The sequence below is a fragment of the Emydura macquarii genome, unplaced genomic scaffold (assembly GCF_026122565.2).
Source record: "Emydura macquarii macquarii isolate MOO-44397 ecotype Brisbane River unplaced genomic scaffold, CSIRO-AGI_Emac_v2 contig_3328, whole genome shotgun sequence".
In the NCBI taxonomy this organism is placed as follows: domain Eukaryota; kingdom Metazoa; phylum Chordata; order Testudines; family Chelidae; genus Emydura; species Emydura macquarii.
This window is the reverse complement of record NW_027133465.1, coordinates 4,201,449-4,214,139: the sequence shown is the minus strand read 5'-3', so window position 1 is coordinate 4,214,139 and position 12,691 is coordinate 4,201,449. Positions and strand designations below refer to the sequence as shown.

At 40.5% G+C, this 12,691-nt stretch overlaps 1 protein-coding gene across 5 annotated transcripts in view; it reads left to right on the top strand.

The window, feature by feature from the left end:
- The window catches only part of EMSY (EMSY transcriptional repressor, BRCA2 interacting), a 63,112-nt gene that overhangs the window by 32,232 nt on the left and 18,189 nt on the right, over nucleotides 1-12,691 (top strand). For all 5 annotated transcript variants that reach the window (XM_067533220.1, XM_067533218.1, XM_067533219.1 and 2 more), the window contains exons 12-14: nucleotides 212-348; nucleotides 2,555-2,728; nucleotides 4,919-5,117. In XM_067533220.1, coding sequence (XP_067389321.1) covers nucleotides 212-348; nucleotides 2,555-2,728; nucleotides 4,919-5,117 — 510 coding nt within the window. The remainder of the gene's footprint in view (nucleotides 1-211; nucleotides 349-2,554; nucleotides 2,729-4,918; nucleotides 5,118-12,691) is intronic.

The window sequence follows — 12,691 nt, the reverse complement described above, 5'->3', positions numbered from 1 at the left end:
TTTATGGTGTTTTTCCAGCGTTTATTGGATAAACGCAGATTTCATTTTTATTTTTAATCTGGGGAGTTTTATCAGAAGTTCTAATTATTTTCCTTATGCTGCCCCCAAAGCGTGTTTATAAAGATTCTAGAATTATATGAAAGGTATACATAAAAATAATAGAGCATCATCACTTTTAACTGAGTCCTCTCTTTCTCCCACTTCCTTTCAGGAACTACAACCAAAATTACCACAATCCCAATGACATCCAAGCCCAATGTGATTGTTGTGCAAAAAACTACTGGAAAAGGAACAACAATTCAAGGACTTCCAGGCAAAAATGTTGTTACAACATTGTTAAATGCTGGGGTAAGCAAGAGTTTTAAGTCTCAAATCCATAGACCAAACGAGAGTGTGTGTTGTCTTCTGCCTTTCTCAGCTTTTGATAAACGTAGTTTCATGTAGTGGTCCTGACTAGCAGAACTCTCAGGAGCTGTCCAGCAGATGCAACGTGGGCCTAGGTCAGTGATAATTGAGAGGCTAGTATGCCCTTTGGAACTCAATCAGTTAACAAAAGCGGGGGCTCAGTAGGGGCTGCTAAAGTTGGTTTAAAGCCTCATATTTTCTCCTTCTTTATATTCCCAGTCCAGCAGTCTCTGGGTTACTGATGCTGTGCATTCCAAAAAAGGTGGAACTATACAAAATAACTGGATTCTTGAACCAGTTCTTCTTTTAATGTGAGAATGGGATCCTCTGATCCAATATGTGAAGGGAGGATCCTTCAGATATTCTGCATATTTAACATAGTTTGTAAAATTATATATCTGACTGTATATCTGTTAGTTATAGCCACCCTTTATTTCTAAGCTTTTCAGGGAAGTCCTGAATTGGGATGAAAACTCAGATTTTCACTGACCTGAAATCCTGCAATATTTTGGACACACCAGAATATGTTGTTCCAAAACAAAATATGCTCCACAGCATCCTGCAGCAGAGCCAGGGACCTTGGAAGCTGCTGAATGAAATTGACATGATTCCTCTGAGTATTACTGCTGCCAACCACTAAATAGCAGCAATGAAACTGAGTAGAGTTTTGTTATCAGGTTTACAAGAGTCTGGTCTTCCTGGGGTCTGTTGCAAGTTCACTGAAATAGAACTGTTCCTGTGAAAAGGTTCGATGACAAATGGGCATTTTCCGATAAAAAACATTTTGTTGGAAAATTCCTGACCATCTCTACTGTTTACCCCAGTGATAGGCATAATAACATCAAGTAAATTAAAAGAACAAAGTATGTCTGGAAAGGAGTTGTGGAGGAATCTATTTTCTGTTATGTGAATTCTTTGAAGCAGAGACTGTCTTCATAGCTGTGTCTCATAAAGCACCTGTCTATGCTTAACAAATTAAAAGTGGACTGCACTGCAGCAATCCACGCTTTTCTTTCACCACACCCCCAAGAAAACCACACGAGAACTAGAAATAAAACTGGCCAAACTAACGACATCAGCCACGCCATCAGGAGCTCATTCACCTGCACATCTACTAATGTAATGTATGCCATCATGTGCCAGCAATGCCCCTCTGCCATGTACATTGGCCAAACTGGACTGTCATTACGCAAAAGAATAAATGGACACAAATCAGACATAAATAATGTCCATAATATCCATGAGCCAGTAGGAGAGCATTTTAATCTCCCAGGACACTCTGTAGCTGACTTGAAAGTTGCCATACTTCTACAAAAAAACTTCAAAAACAGACCAGCTAGAAACTGCAGAACTGGAACTCATATGCAAACTTGGCACAAACAGACTGGGTCTGAATAGGCACTTGGAATGGTTATCTCATTACAAGAAGTAATTGTCACTGTTCACACATTCTCTCTCACCTTCTAATCAACGGTTGTGAATAGGCCTCATCTACCCTACCTGACCTGACTTTGTTAGCACTTGCCCTCCCCATTGTTATGTTTCTTATATATATACACCTCTTATCTGATTTCCACTTCATGCATCTGACGAAGTGGATTGCAGCCCATGAAAGCTTATGCCCGCAGAAATTTGTTAGTCTTTAAGGTGCTACAGGACTCTCGTTGTTTTGGCCAAACTAGTTTCATTGTGGAAACCAAAATAAATTCAGAACAGCATGAATTATGAAAGGTGAATAAAATATTTAAAGTATTCTCAGTTTTAATAATCCAAGATGTTCATACTGGCAAAGAGCAACTCCTAAAAGTTTTGAGTATACCTTTAAACAGCTTGTACAATTCTACTTTCCCAGAGAGAGAATTTTTTCTTAAGGCCACATAAACTCTTACTAGACTTTTCATCATCAACCTCCTCATTATAGTAAGGTTAAATGAGTAGATATTTTTGTGCTTGGGTTTTGAATTTACTTCCTATTAAATGCATCTACTCTTTGAAATCAACCTGATAATAAAAGAAAGTGGTTGACATATTACATGGCAGCCACTGTATTGCCTCAAACATAACTTACGTATGTTTACATAAGAGGGTGTTCTATATCACTGACGAAATTGCATTGCGAATTAACGTGTAAATTTTGCCTTTACTTCAGGGGGAGAAAACTATTCAAGCAGTGCCAGCAGGAGCAAAACCTGCCATCATTACTGCAACCAGACCCATCACAAAAATGATTGTCACACAGCCGAAAGGAATAGGCTCCAGTGTCCAGCCAACCACCAAAATCATCCCAACCAAAATTGTTTATGGGCAGCAAGGGAAAACACAGGTACAGTGAGGACTCATTCTGTCTCATGAAACACATTTAGATTTATGTAAAAAGAGAGACAATCCTTTATGGTGTTGATAGTCCTTTGCATTTCAGAGCCTTTGGTGTGGGGTGAAGTTGATCTGTTTATAGTAACGTGTATCATATGCACTTCATGAAGTAGGTCTCTCCCTGAAGCCTAACAATGATGGGCAGTTTGGTGCTCTGTCCCTTCCATTAGCACTCTAGATGGATATTCAAGCACATTACTTTCCTGGAGAAAAGCCCCATTCTTACCTCTGAGGCCAGAGCCTGTATTTGTAGAATTAAAGCAGAATATTTTAAGATTGAATCATGCAAAAAGATTTATAAAGTTCTGTGCAACAGTTTTCTCAAAAAGCATGTTAGGGCATGAAGCTATAATGAAGAGAGAGGATTACAGGTATGGAGGGGAAGGTTATGCTATGTGTGGAGTGATTGAAAGGTCTGAGATATAGTTATACGGTAGAAGTATATAGAGAAGGCCAGTCACACTATTCATTGGTCTATTTCATGATAGAGGTAATACATGATAAAATTAAAAGTCAATACATTTTAAACATTAAGGGAAATACTTCTTAAGCAATGTGTATAACTAGCTTGTGGAATTCACTGCTGCAGAGTAGTAAGGCAAATCATATATTTATATTTATAAAAACGTATTTTGCATGAAATAAAAACCAGCTCATTCTTCAGGGCTGCGTGTGTTCCTAAAGGGAAGCTACTGCTTTCAACTGTGATCTAAGAAAATAAGTAGCAGAGGTTGGGGCCATGAAAGAGGGAAGGAATTTCCCCATAATCTGTCAACCTGAGGGACTGGGAAGAAGCAGCTTCATATGCTCACACTCGGGGGTCAGACCTGCCCTTTGGAGTGACTTTGAAGCATCTGGCCTCAACAAGATATCAGAGTAGTTAGACTGTTAGTCTGATCAGACATGGAAATTCCTGTCCTCCTTTTTTCTGCTAGAACCCGTTCAAAACAATCTGATATGGTGGTTAGATGTAGGAATTTAGATACTGTGAATATAGGTGCCATAACATTGTTTGATACTTTTTTTGTTGTGTGTGAATTTAGTGCTCCTAAAATTGATGGCTTACTAGCAGTGGTTTGAGCCAAGTACAAAGTAGGCAAGGTCCTTGCAAGCTTCGGTTCATCTAATGAACCTTAGTCCTGACTCCAGTTATTCTGGTCCTTATGCCACTGAATACAGATTGACAATTTTAATACACAAGCATGTAATATGGTCACTAAACTCCTCAACTTTAAGTGTATGCTCTAACTTTAGGCGTAAACTCTACCTAGCATAATCTGGGCACTCTAAACTTGAACTCATTTTAGAGTTATGATCTTATATAGATAAATGAAAGAAAGTTACATTCATATACAGATTTTCAGAATTTTCTGAATCTATCTGAATTGTTCAGGACTAGAAAAGCCTATTGGGTGTCTGTCTAAATTTGTGTCCAATCCCATAAATCATTTGAGTGTTAAGCATATGATTAAGTACTTTACTGAATTATTATTATGCTTTATAGCTTAATAATCAGTAGCCTGTGACCTTAAGTAGATGATCTGTATCAGCAATTCTCAATCAGCACCAGCTGTTTTCTGGGATCTGTGAACCCTTGGCACCCCACAGGGCAGAAGCCCTGAGCTATAATTTTTGGTTGTGTTCCCCTTCCCTCCCCAACCGAAACAGGCTGGGTGTCCTGCCGAGGTGAGTCAGGGGGTGGAGGTGGTGCTCCCTCCCTTGGTCCTGCCATGTGGAGCTGGCCTGAGCCCTTCTGGGCCCTGCCCAGTGCCCCATGGCGCAGAAGCCCTGGGCCCTGGTGTCCTGCAAGGCTAAAGCCCCGAGCTCCCCCACTCAGCAGCTGAAGCCCAGAGCCCTGAGGCTACCCCCTCTCCCAGCTGGGGGCCCTCAGGAAAAAAAAGGGTTCAGAACCTCTGATCTGTATAGTTCCCACAGATGCTAATTGGTTGTGTAGGAATCTGCCATGCTTCTGTATGGACAAGAACATAAAAAAAGTGGATTATGTAGGGCTTGTATATACCATCTTGATTATATATCAGGGAACAGAGTGCAACTGAAGCTCAAGAAACTCTTTTTGGAAAGTGTTTGGTCCTTTCTTGACTGCTCTTACTGTAAATAGCTAAGCTGTTTTTTCTATTAGGTTCTCATAAAACCAAAGCCAGTGACATTTCAAGCTACAGTTGTGAGTGAGCAGACAAGACAGTTGGTAACTGAAACATTGCAGCAGGCATCCAGGGTGGCAGAGGCAGGAAACTCCTCTCTTCCAGAAGTGAAGGAAGAACCCCATAGCTACACTGATAGCAGCTCCTCTTCTACCGAGTCCTCCCAGAGCTCCCAAGGTAAATATGATCACTTTGTTTGCTAAGGAATAAGGTTTGATTCCCTTTCCCAAAGATGTAAACTAGTTTTGTATAATTTGTCTCTCTTTTATGTTTGAAATGCATGGTCATCTGGTCTGGTTAAGTGACTGGACATGAGGACTCAGAAGAACCGTTTTCAAATACTGACTCTTTGTGAGTCCTTTAACCCCATGTCTCAGTTCCCCATCTGAAAAATGAGAATATTACCTACTAGCAGGGATATTGGGGATTAATTTTTGAAAGCAGTTTGAGATTTGTTGATATATTCTAGAGAAGTATATAGTATTAATTCTAAAATATGTTTCACTTTTCACTGAAAATCATTAGTTCCCGAAGTATGAAATAATTTACTTAAAAAAACCCCCAAAACTGTTCAGGTCTTCCTTTAATCCTCAAATAATCTGGGCAATGACATCCATTGTAACACTGGGAGATTTGTGCACACATTAACAGAATACATACACAAGTATTTTTAAATATTTCCTTTAGACAAAGGCAAAGTGGCTCAGTTTTTCTCTGCAAACACCATTTATCTTTTTCATATACATAATCCTCCTCCTCCACGCATCCCTCCAATGTAACTTTGTAAAGCGTGTTCTTCTTTGGGTCGTATCCCTGTGGCTGTGCCACTCAGGTGCGCCTGTGCTTTAAATTGGAGATATTTGGTGGGAGTGCTCGTTTGCACTCCACACATTTCTGTGCCGTGCACCGAGGCTATAAGAGACTGCACAGGCAGAACGCCCCCAGTGCTTTCATTAGTTATGTAGTTAGTGACCTCTTAGTGTTTTTAGTTGCTGGAACAGCTGTTCCGCCTTATTATTTCTTTTTCCTTTCACTAAAAATGCACGCACACATAATTATTCATAGATATAGTTAGATAGTGATTAAGATTTTTCCCCTTTATAGGGGTCAGTTTTTGTGTGTTCACTTGGGAATGCCAGGCTCTCTGGGATTCAAAAGGTGCCTCTCTTGTCATGAGGCTACTCCAGTCAGTGATGGGCATTTTCAGTGCCTCTGCTGGTTAGGTGATACTCAGATCCCCAGTAAGTGCAATATCTGCACTTCCTTCAAGGGTCGTTCCCAAAAAAATAGAGATCAACTTTAAACTACTGATTACAGAGCAAGCTTTGACCAACTTTGGATCCAGGGGTGGAGGAACATCTTGTATATACCTCTCAGTACTGCTGGTGCCCCGGTCACATCAAATTCTCCATCACCGGAGACCGGCCTCAATATCTGCCTCTAAGCAGAAGGAGGTAAGGAGTAAATCTCCAAGATAATCTGTTACCAACATACAAGATGAGTACAGAGACATCAGGTCCCAACGGAATTCCATGCAGACTCCAAAGGATATCAGTACCACAAAGGTGAAGAGGAATCAATCATCTGAACCGAGTCAGTACTGAGATCCCAGAGTGATAGAGATGCAGTTGAGAAAAGGTCTAAGTCTGTCCCCAAATAACACTAGGTACCAGTAACTAGAAAGTTAGTGGCACCAAAGACTCCAGTTTACTGATTGAGCCTACTCAAACCCACACCAAGCACTTGGCACCAACTACATTAGAAGCAAAGCCGTCCTCCACAGATTCTTATTTGACCCAATCTTTGACACCTTTGGTATTGCAAACTTTTAAGTACCCTAAAGATCTGATAGCATCTTTGGAACCAGAGTCTCCTTTGTTATTGAGTCCTGGGGGGTTTATCAGCTTCAAGACTCTCTTGGTCACCGACCCTTCTATCTCCTGGAGTACCGTACTCACCCTTGTCTACTTTGCAGGTGGAACTGCTATTCCTCTCTCCACTTCCTCTTGGAGTATGTGGAAGAGCACTCCTCGGACTCTCAAATCAGTCCACGGTTCCTCTGTGTATTCTAGGTTACATCGCTCTCCTTCTTACACTAACATATTATAGGATGATAGACCTCAAATGATACCCCCATGGTAGGAACACAGATGGATGCCTCTACCTATGCCATTTAGCCCCTCTCAGTGGCCTTGCTGGGACCCATAGGCATTGTATTGTTGACAGTTTGCAATTGTCTTCATAATACTGGAGGGAGCAGAGAAGGGCCCACTCTCCTCAACCCCTTCTATCACCACCTATGTGAAAGGAAGGGACCTTTGAGGAGCAAGAAACAAAGGTGGATCAAGAGGGTGACATCCCCTTACAAATATTTCTTCCTCATCACCTAATGAAACTGTGATGCTTCCACCCCCCCTCTATGGCCGATGACATCAGGCAGTTTCAAGAACTGATGAAGCGAATTGCTGACACACCACAGATTCTCTTAGGAAACGTTCAGGAGTCTCACCATAAATTCCTAGATGTTTTACACATCTCCACAACTGTGAAGGTTGCCATTCTGGTCAATGAAGCTCTTACGGATCCTGCTAAGACAGTTTGGCAAACCCCAGCTACCATATCACCCATCTGCAAAAGGGTGGATAAAAAGTATTAAGTCTCTGCTAGAAAATCAGAGTTTCTATTTTCTCACTCATCTCCACGTGCCCTGATAGTGAAGTCCATTAATGCGTGAGGCAGATAGCATAGCTCAAAGTCCACCCCATATAGTAAGGACCACAGGAGGCTCATTCTTTTTGATCACAAATCTTACTCTTCATCTACACTTCAGTTCAGAATAGTGAACCATCAGTGCTTGTGGCCAAATACGAATGTCAACAAATTGAATTCCTTTGAGCACCTGCTAGAGGAACATTGTGATCAATTTAAAGTAATTATACAGGAGGGTCAGCTCCTGGCAAAGATCTCATTCCAGGCCTCCTTGGATGCTGCCAGTACAGCAGCATGATCTATATCCACTGCAGTGGTCATGAGAAGAGAGTCTTTAATGTAGTTGTTGGACCTCTCAAGAGAAGTTCAGTGCACTATCAAAGACTTCCCTTTTGATGATCGTAAGCTCTTTGCAGACTTGACGGATACATCTCTCCACACTTTAAAGGACACAAGAGTCAAGCTGCGATCTGTAAGGATTTATGCTCCTATAAATAAGAGGAGATATAGTAGGTCTCAGAGGGTAAAAAGAGCACTCCTAGTCCTGTATTCAACTTATTGTAGCCATCTGAGCCACCATCCAAGAGGCCAAGATACTCTAAAAAGAGACTTCCTTCAGCTACAGCTACATCTTCTCAACCATCTGCAACCTCCAAGCGACAGTTTTGATGGATTGGTTGAGAATCTCAACCATCCAATCAGCAAGGTTTTATAGCTGCAATATTCTCTCTCCTTTTGAATGCCATCTTTTCTATTTTCAAGCTGCATGGGAGAGCATAACATTGAACAAATGGGTTTTGGAAGCCATAACATCTGCTTACACTATCCATTTCAAATCTAACCCTTCCCTTCCCTCATCAGGGACCCTTCTCATGATCAATTGCTGGTACAAGAGGTTTCCTCACTTCTGTGTTTAGGAGCAATAGAACCAGTTCCTGTACAGCATAGGGGAACGAGATTCTATTCAAAGTACTAACTGATCCCCCTCAAAATTGAGGTCTAAAATTGGTTTCCAACCTTCAGTCTTTAAATAGATATGTAGAACAGCAGAGATTCAAGATGGTGGGTGATCCTTCCAGCAATAATTTCCTTGTTAGAGGTAGGAGTTTGGTTTGTGATTATCAGTCTGCAAAACTCATATTTTTATGTTAATATTCACCCTTCATACAAAAGGTTTATTCGTTTTCTAATCCACAATGAGCACTACCAATACAGGCTGCTCCTTTTTGGCCTATCTTCTTGCACCAAGGTATTCTCAAAGATTCTGGCATTAGTTGCTGCCCACCTATTTCATTTGGGTATAATAGTTTTCCAGTATCTGGATGATTGGTTGATCAGGGATAGATTGTATCAGAAAGTATTGATGGCAGTCAAGATGATGTGTTCTCTGTTTCACAGCCTGGGCCTTCAAATCAATCTCTCAGTCCATTTTGACTCCATCTGGACATCATAGACGCTTCCCTGGATGCACTGACAGGCAAAGCGTACCTCCTTTTCGTCAGATTTCTCACATTATTTAATCCCATCTCAGAGATTCAGTGCAGTTCTCAAATAACACTAAGAGATTATCTTCAACTGCTTGGGCATGTCAGCTTGTGTCTTTGTAGTGCAGCATGCCAGGTGACATCTCCGAAACCTACAGGGATGTCTTCAAACAGTTTAAAAACCAAGAAAGCACAACCAAGACAGATTGCTGTCTGTTCCGCAATGGGTTCCACAGTCACTCAACTGATGGAAGGACCTGACCAAAATCTGTATAGGTGTGCTGTTCTTCCAGAATCCCCTACCAGAGTGATAACATAAGACCCTTCACTTTTGGGTTAGGGGCACATCTGGGACTGTACAAAGTTCAGGGCAAATGGTTGCTGCCAGAGCAGCTTCATGTCAATCTTTTGGAATTGAGACCAGTAAGAGATGCTTTCTATCTCTACTCACATCCAAGTCAATAAAGATAATGACATACAACATGTCATGCATTTATTATATTAACCCCCAAGGAGGAGGAGAGTGCATTCCCCATCTTTCTGTGCTGAAGTGATAAAGCTCTGAAATTGGTGCATAGTCAAACTGATAGTCATCTTAGCTTTGTACCTGCCAGATTTTAAAACACTGTGATGGACAATCTCATCAGCAATTTCTCTCTAAATTATGAGTGGGAACAGAAATTTTGAGTTTTCTACAAGAAATTCTTAGCTTGGGGGTTCCTGGAGGTTGATCTGTTTGCCATGGCAGCCAACACAAAATATATCAGGTATTGGTCCAGATGTGATCTTGATCCCTAATTTCTAGAAGATGATTTTCTGATGCATATCCACCAACACCGTTACTACTAAAAGGTCTCAAGATCAGACAAGATCAGGTCAAGGTCATATTCATTACACCAACGTGGCTGTGACATTGACTGTAGCGGAGTCATGCTGAGATAAATTAAACAGGGCAAAACTGCAAAGAATAGAGCAGGCAGACCCCCAAATATTGATGATTATTCTTCCATAAGATATACCAAGGAAGCAACAAACAGCTTCTGATCACCTCTGCAGCTTTTATTACTGGCAAGCGGCAAGCTACCAGGCTCAACACACATGAGCTTAGAGATCATTTTCTCCTTGTCACAAGTTTCTACATTGGCAGTAGGTAACACAATCAATTATATTTATGCTTTCTTTGTGCCTTGGTCACAATATTAACCTGTTTAGACAAAGTTGTTATATTCTTACCTAGAAACACATCAGCAAGAGACAAACTAGAAGCATCACAATCATCTGGATCCTGGGGTCTGGTTATGACATTAACCTGATTAAACCTAGTCAAACTGTCATTACCATAAACAGATATAGGCTTAGGAACACTTCCTTCTGGGCTTTAGTTGAATCCAGTAGCACCCTTGGTACAACTAAAAATTCCTCAAACAACATAGACTGAGAGACATTCCCTGTTTGTTTACAAAATTCCTTCCTGTCAACAGTTAGGCAGTAATTTTTAACAGATAATTGGGAGTCCTTGTTTAGAGCTTCTTTGTTAGAAATACATTCCAGATAAATGAAGACTAAATAGTCCATGTACAAAGTTTGTTCAGATTCTCACATGAGACTTAGCAGGGTGATACTGGGATCCCAATCGTGTGATCCAGACCTTCCCTGCCAAGCTTGGACAGATTTGAGGTTAAAAGGATCAGGCCTGAAGCTTCCTTTATAGTTGAAACAAGAAGAGTACTTGCAGGTAATTCCATCACGTGAGCTTTGAAGAAAGTGAGCTTGACAGTTTAATTTTTACTCAATGGGTTCTTTCTCAGACAATACAGTCAATAATAGCCGTTTAAACCCTCAAGACAGATTACAGATATTTCCTTGAGTAGAGAATAGTAATGCATATTGTCCTTTGAAGTTAAACCTTCATTTCCTAGGCACACAGCAGTAATTAGCTACATTAGCACAGTTAATACAATTTACTTAAACCTCAAAGAGTAATACAGGTAAATGATGTTATTACACCAAAGGTTAGATGTTAATTATTCCCTTTTGATCTCTTAATCACAGTAACAGACAGGAAAGCAGTTTATCTACATTAACATCTAACAAGATGTATGTAAATAACATCCAGTGACTACCAACAATACACTTGTATATTAATGCTAGTCTGCTTACAAGGAATGGTCCTCATTACCATTTGTATTTTCCTTTAATATGTCTTTAAAGATCAGATTTGGGCCATGCAGCTTGCAAAGTTGCTTAGTCCTTTCTGGCCCAGTGTCAGAGTGGCCAAGACCAGTTTGGTTTACCTATCTAATCAGATTAACATCTCACCCTCCATGGCAGCTTCTGATCATTCCTCACCTACTGACTCAGGATGTTGGTTGTACACTTCACCCCAACCTGTAAATTCTGAGTCTCCAAGCATGCTTTCTCAGTAGTTCTCAGGAACAGAGGGATCTTGTTCATCAGAGCTACATCTTAGAAAAGAACGCACAATTAATACTTGCCCCAGAAATGGATCCAATTGTCACGCTGCCTGGAAGTGCTCACAAATGTGATTGCCAATCTCAGGTCAAACTGTCAGAAGACAAGGCAGACGCTCCAAACTGGTGGTATATTGTTCCTTTAGGTTTCACCAAGCCTGTAACAAATGTGAACTCCTGGATCACTATATTGGTCTTGCCATGGAGTCACAGACCCCTTAGGTGCTCCAACCCCTCTTGCCTTCCATACAAACTGGACTTTGTAATAGTGGTCACATAACCCAAAAATCACACCACTTGAAGTTACTCTCAACCCCAAAGAGTCAGTCACTTAATCCTAGGTCAATCAGTACACCAAAAACAATGCTGGTAGCCAATTCTCTAGTAAAGTAACTAAAGATTTATTAGCTAAGAAAAAGAAATGAGTATTATTGAAAGGCTAAAGCAGGTAAAATACATTAACAGGTGAGTCAAAGTTTTTAAGTCCAAATGATTGCCGAGATGTAGTAATCTGCCAGTCTCCAAAAGTCTTTACAGGGAACCTAGATGATTATGGGGATCTCCACTTTGCATTTTGTGTCTTCCCTGTAAATGTCCAGATAGTCAGAGATAAAGAATCTTTCCTTGAATCCATTTTTTCTCTCTCTTTTTACACACAAAGCTAGCTGACCATTTCTGTACCCACGGAGGCTTCCTTTGTTGACTGAGAGTAAAAAATGCAGATTGAGTGTGTGAATTTCCATTGTCGTGCGCAGTGGCTCTTGCTTTCAAGTTAGCATTATTCTTTGAGTAATTTAGTTAGGGATATACATAATGCAAATGCTTGCCATTACATAGAGATAGACAACTGAGAACAATACAAGTAACATTCCATTAGTTTTCAAGAAGTTTTAACACCTGAGTGTATCCTTCATTAACACATCTTTGACCTAGGGTTGTTTAATTACAGGGTATACGTAATGTAGAACAAATGTAATAGCAAACTACAAGATATAGACAGACGAAAACAATACAATCAACATCTCTTTTGATCTGTTAGCATTCGAGTGAATTAGTTTGAACGCATACTAACACTTAACACCTGTTT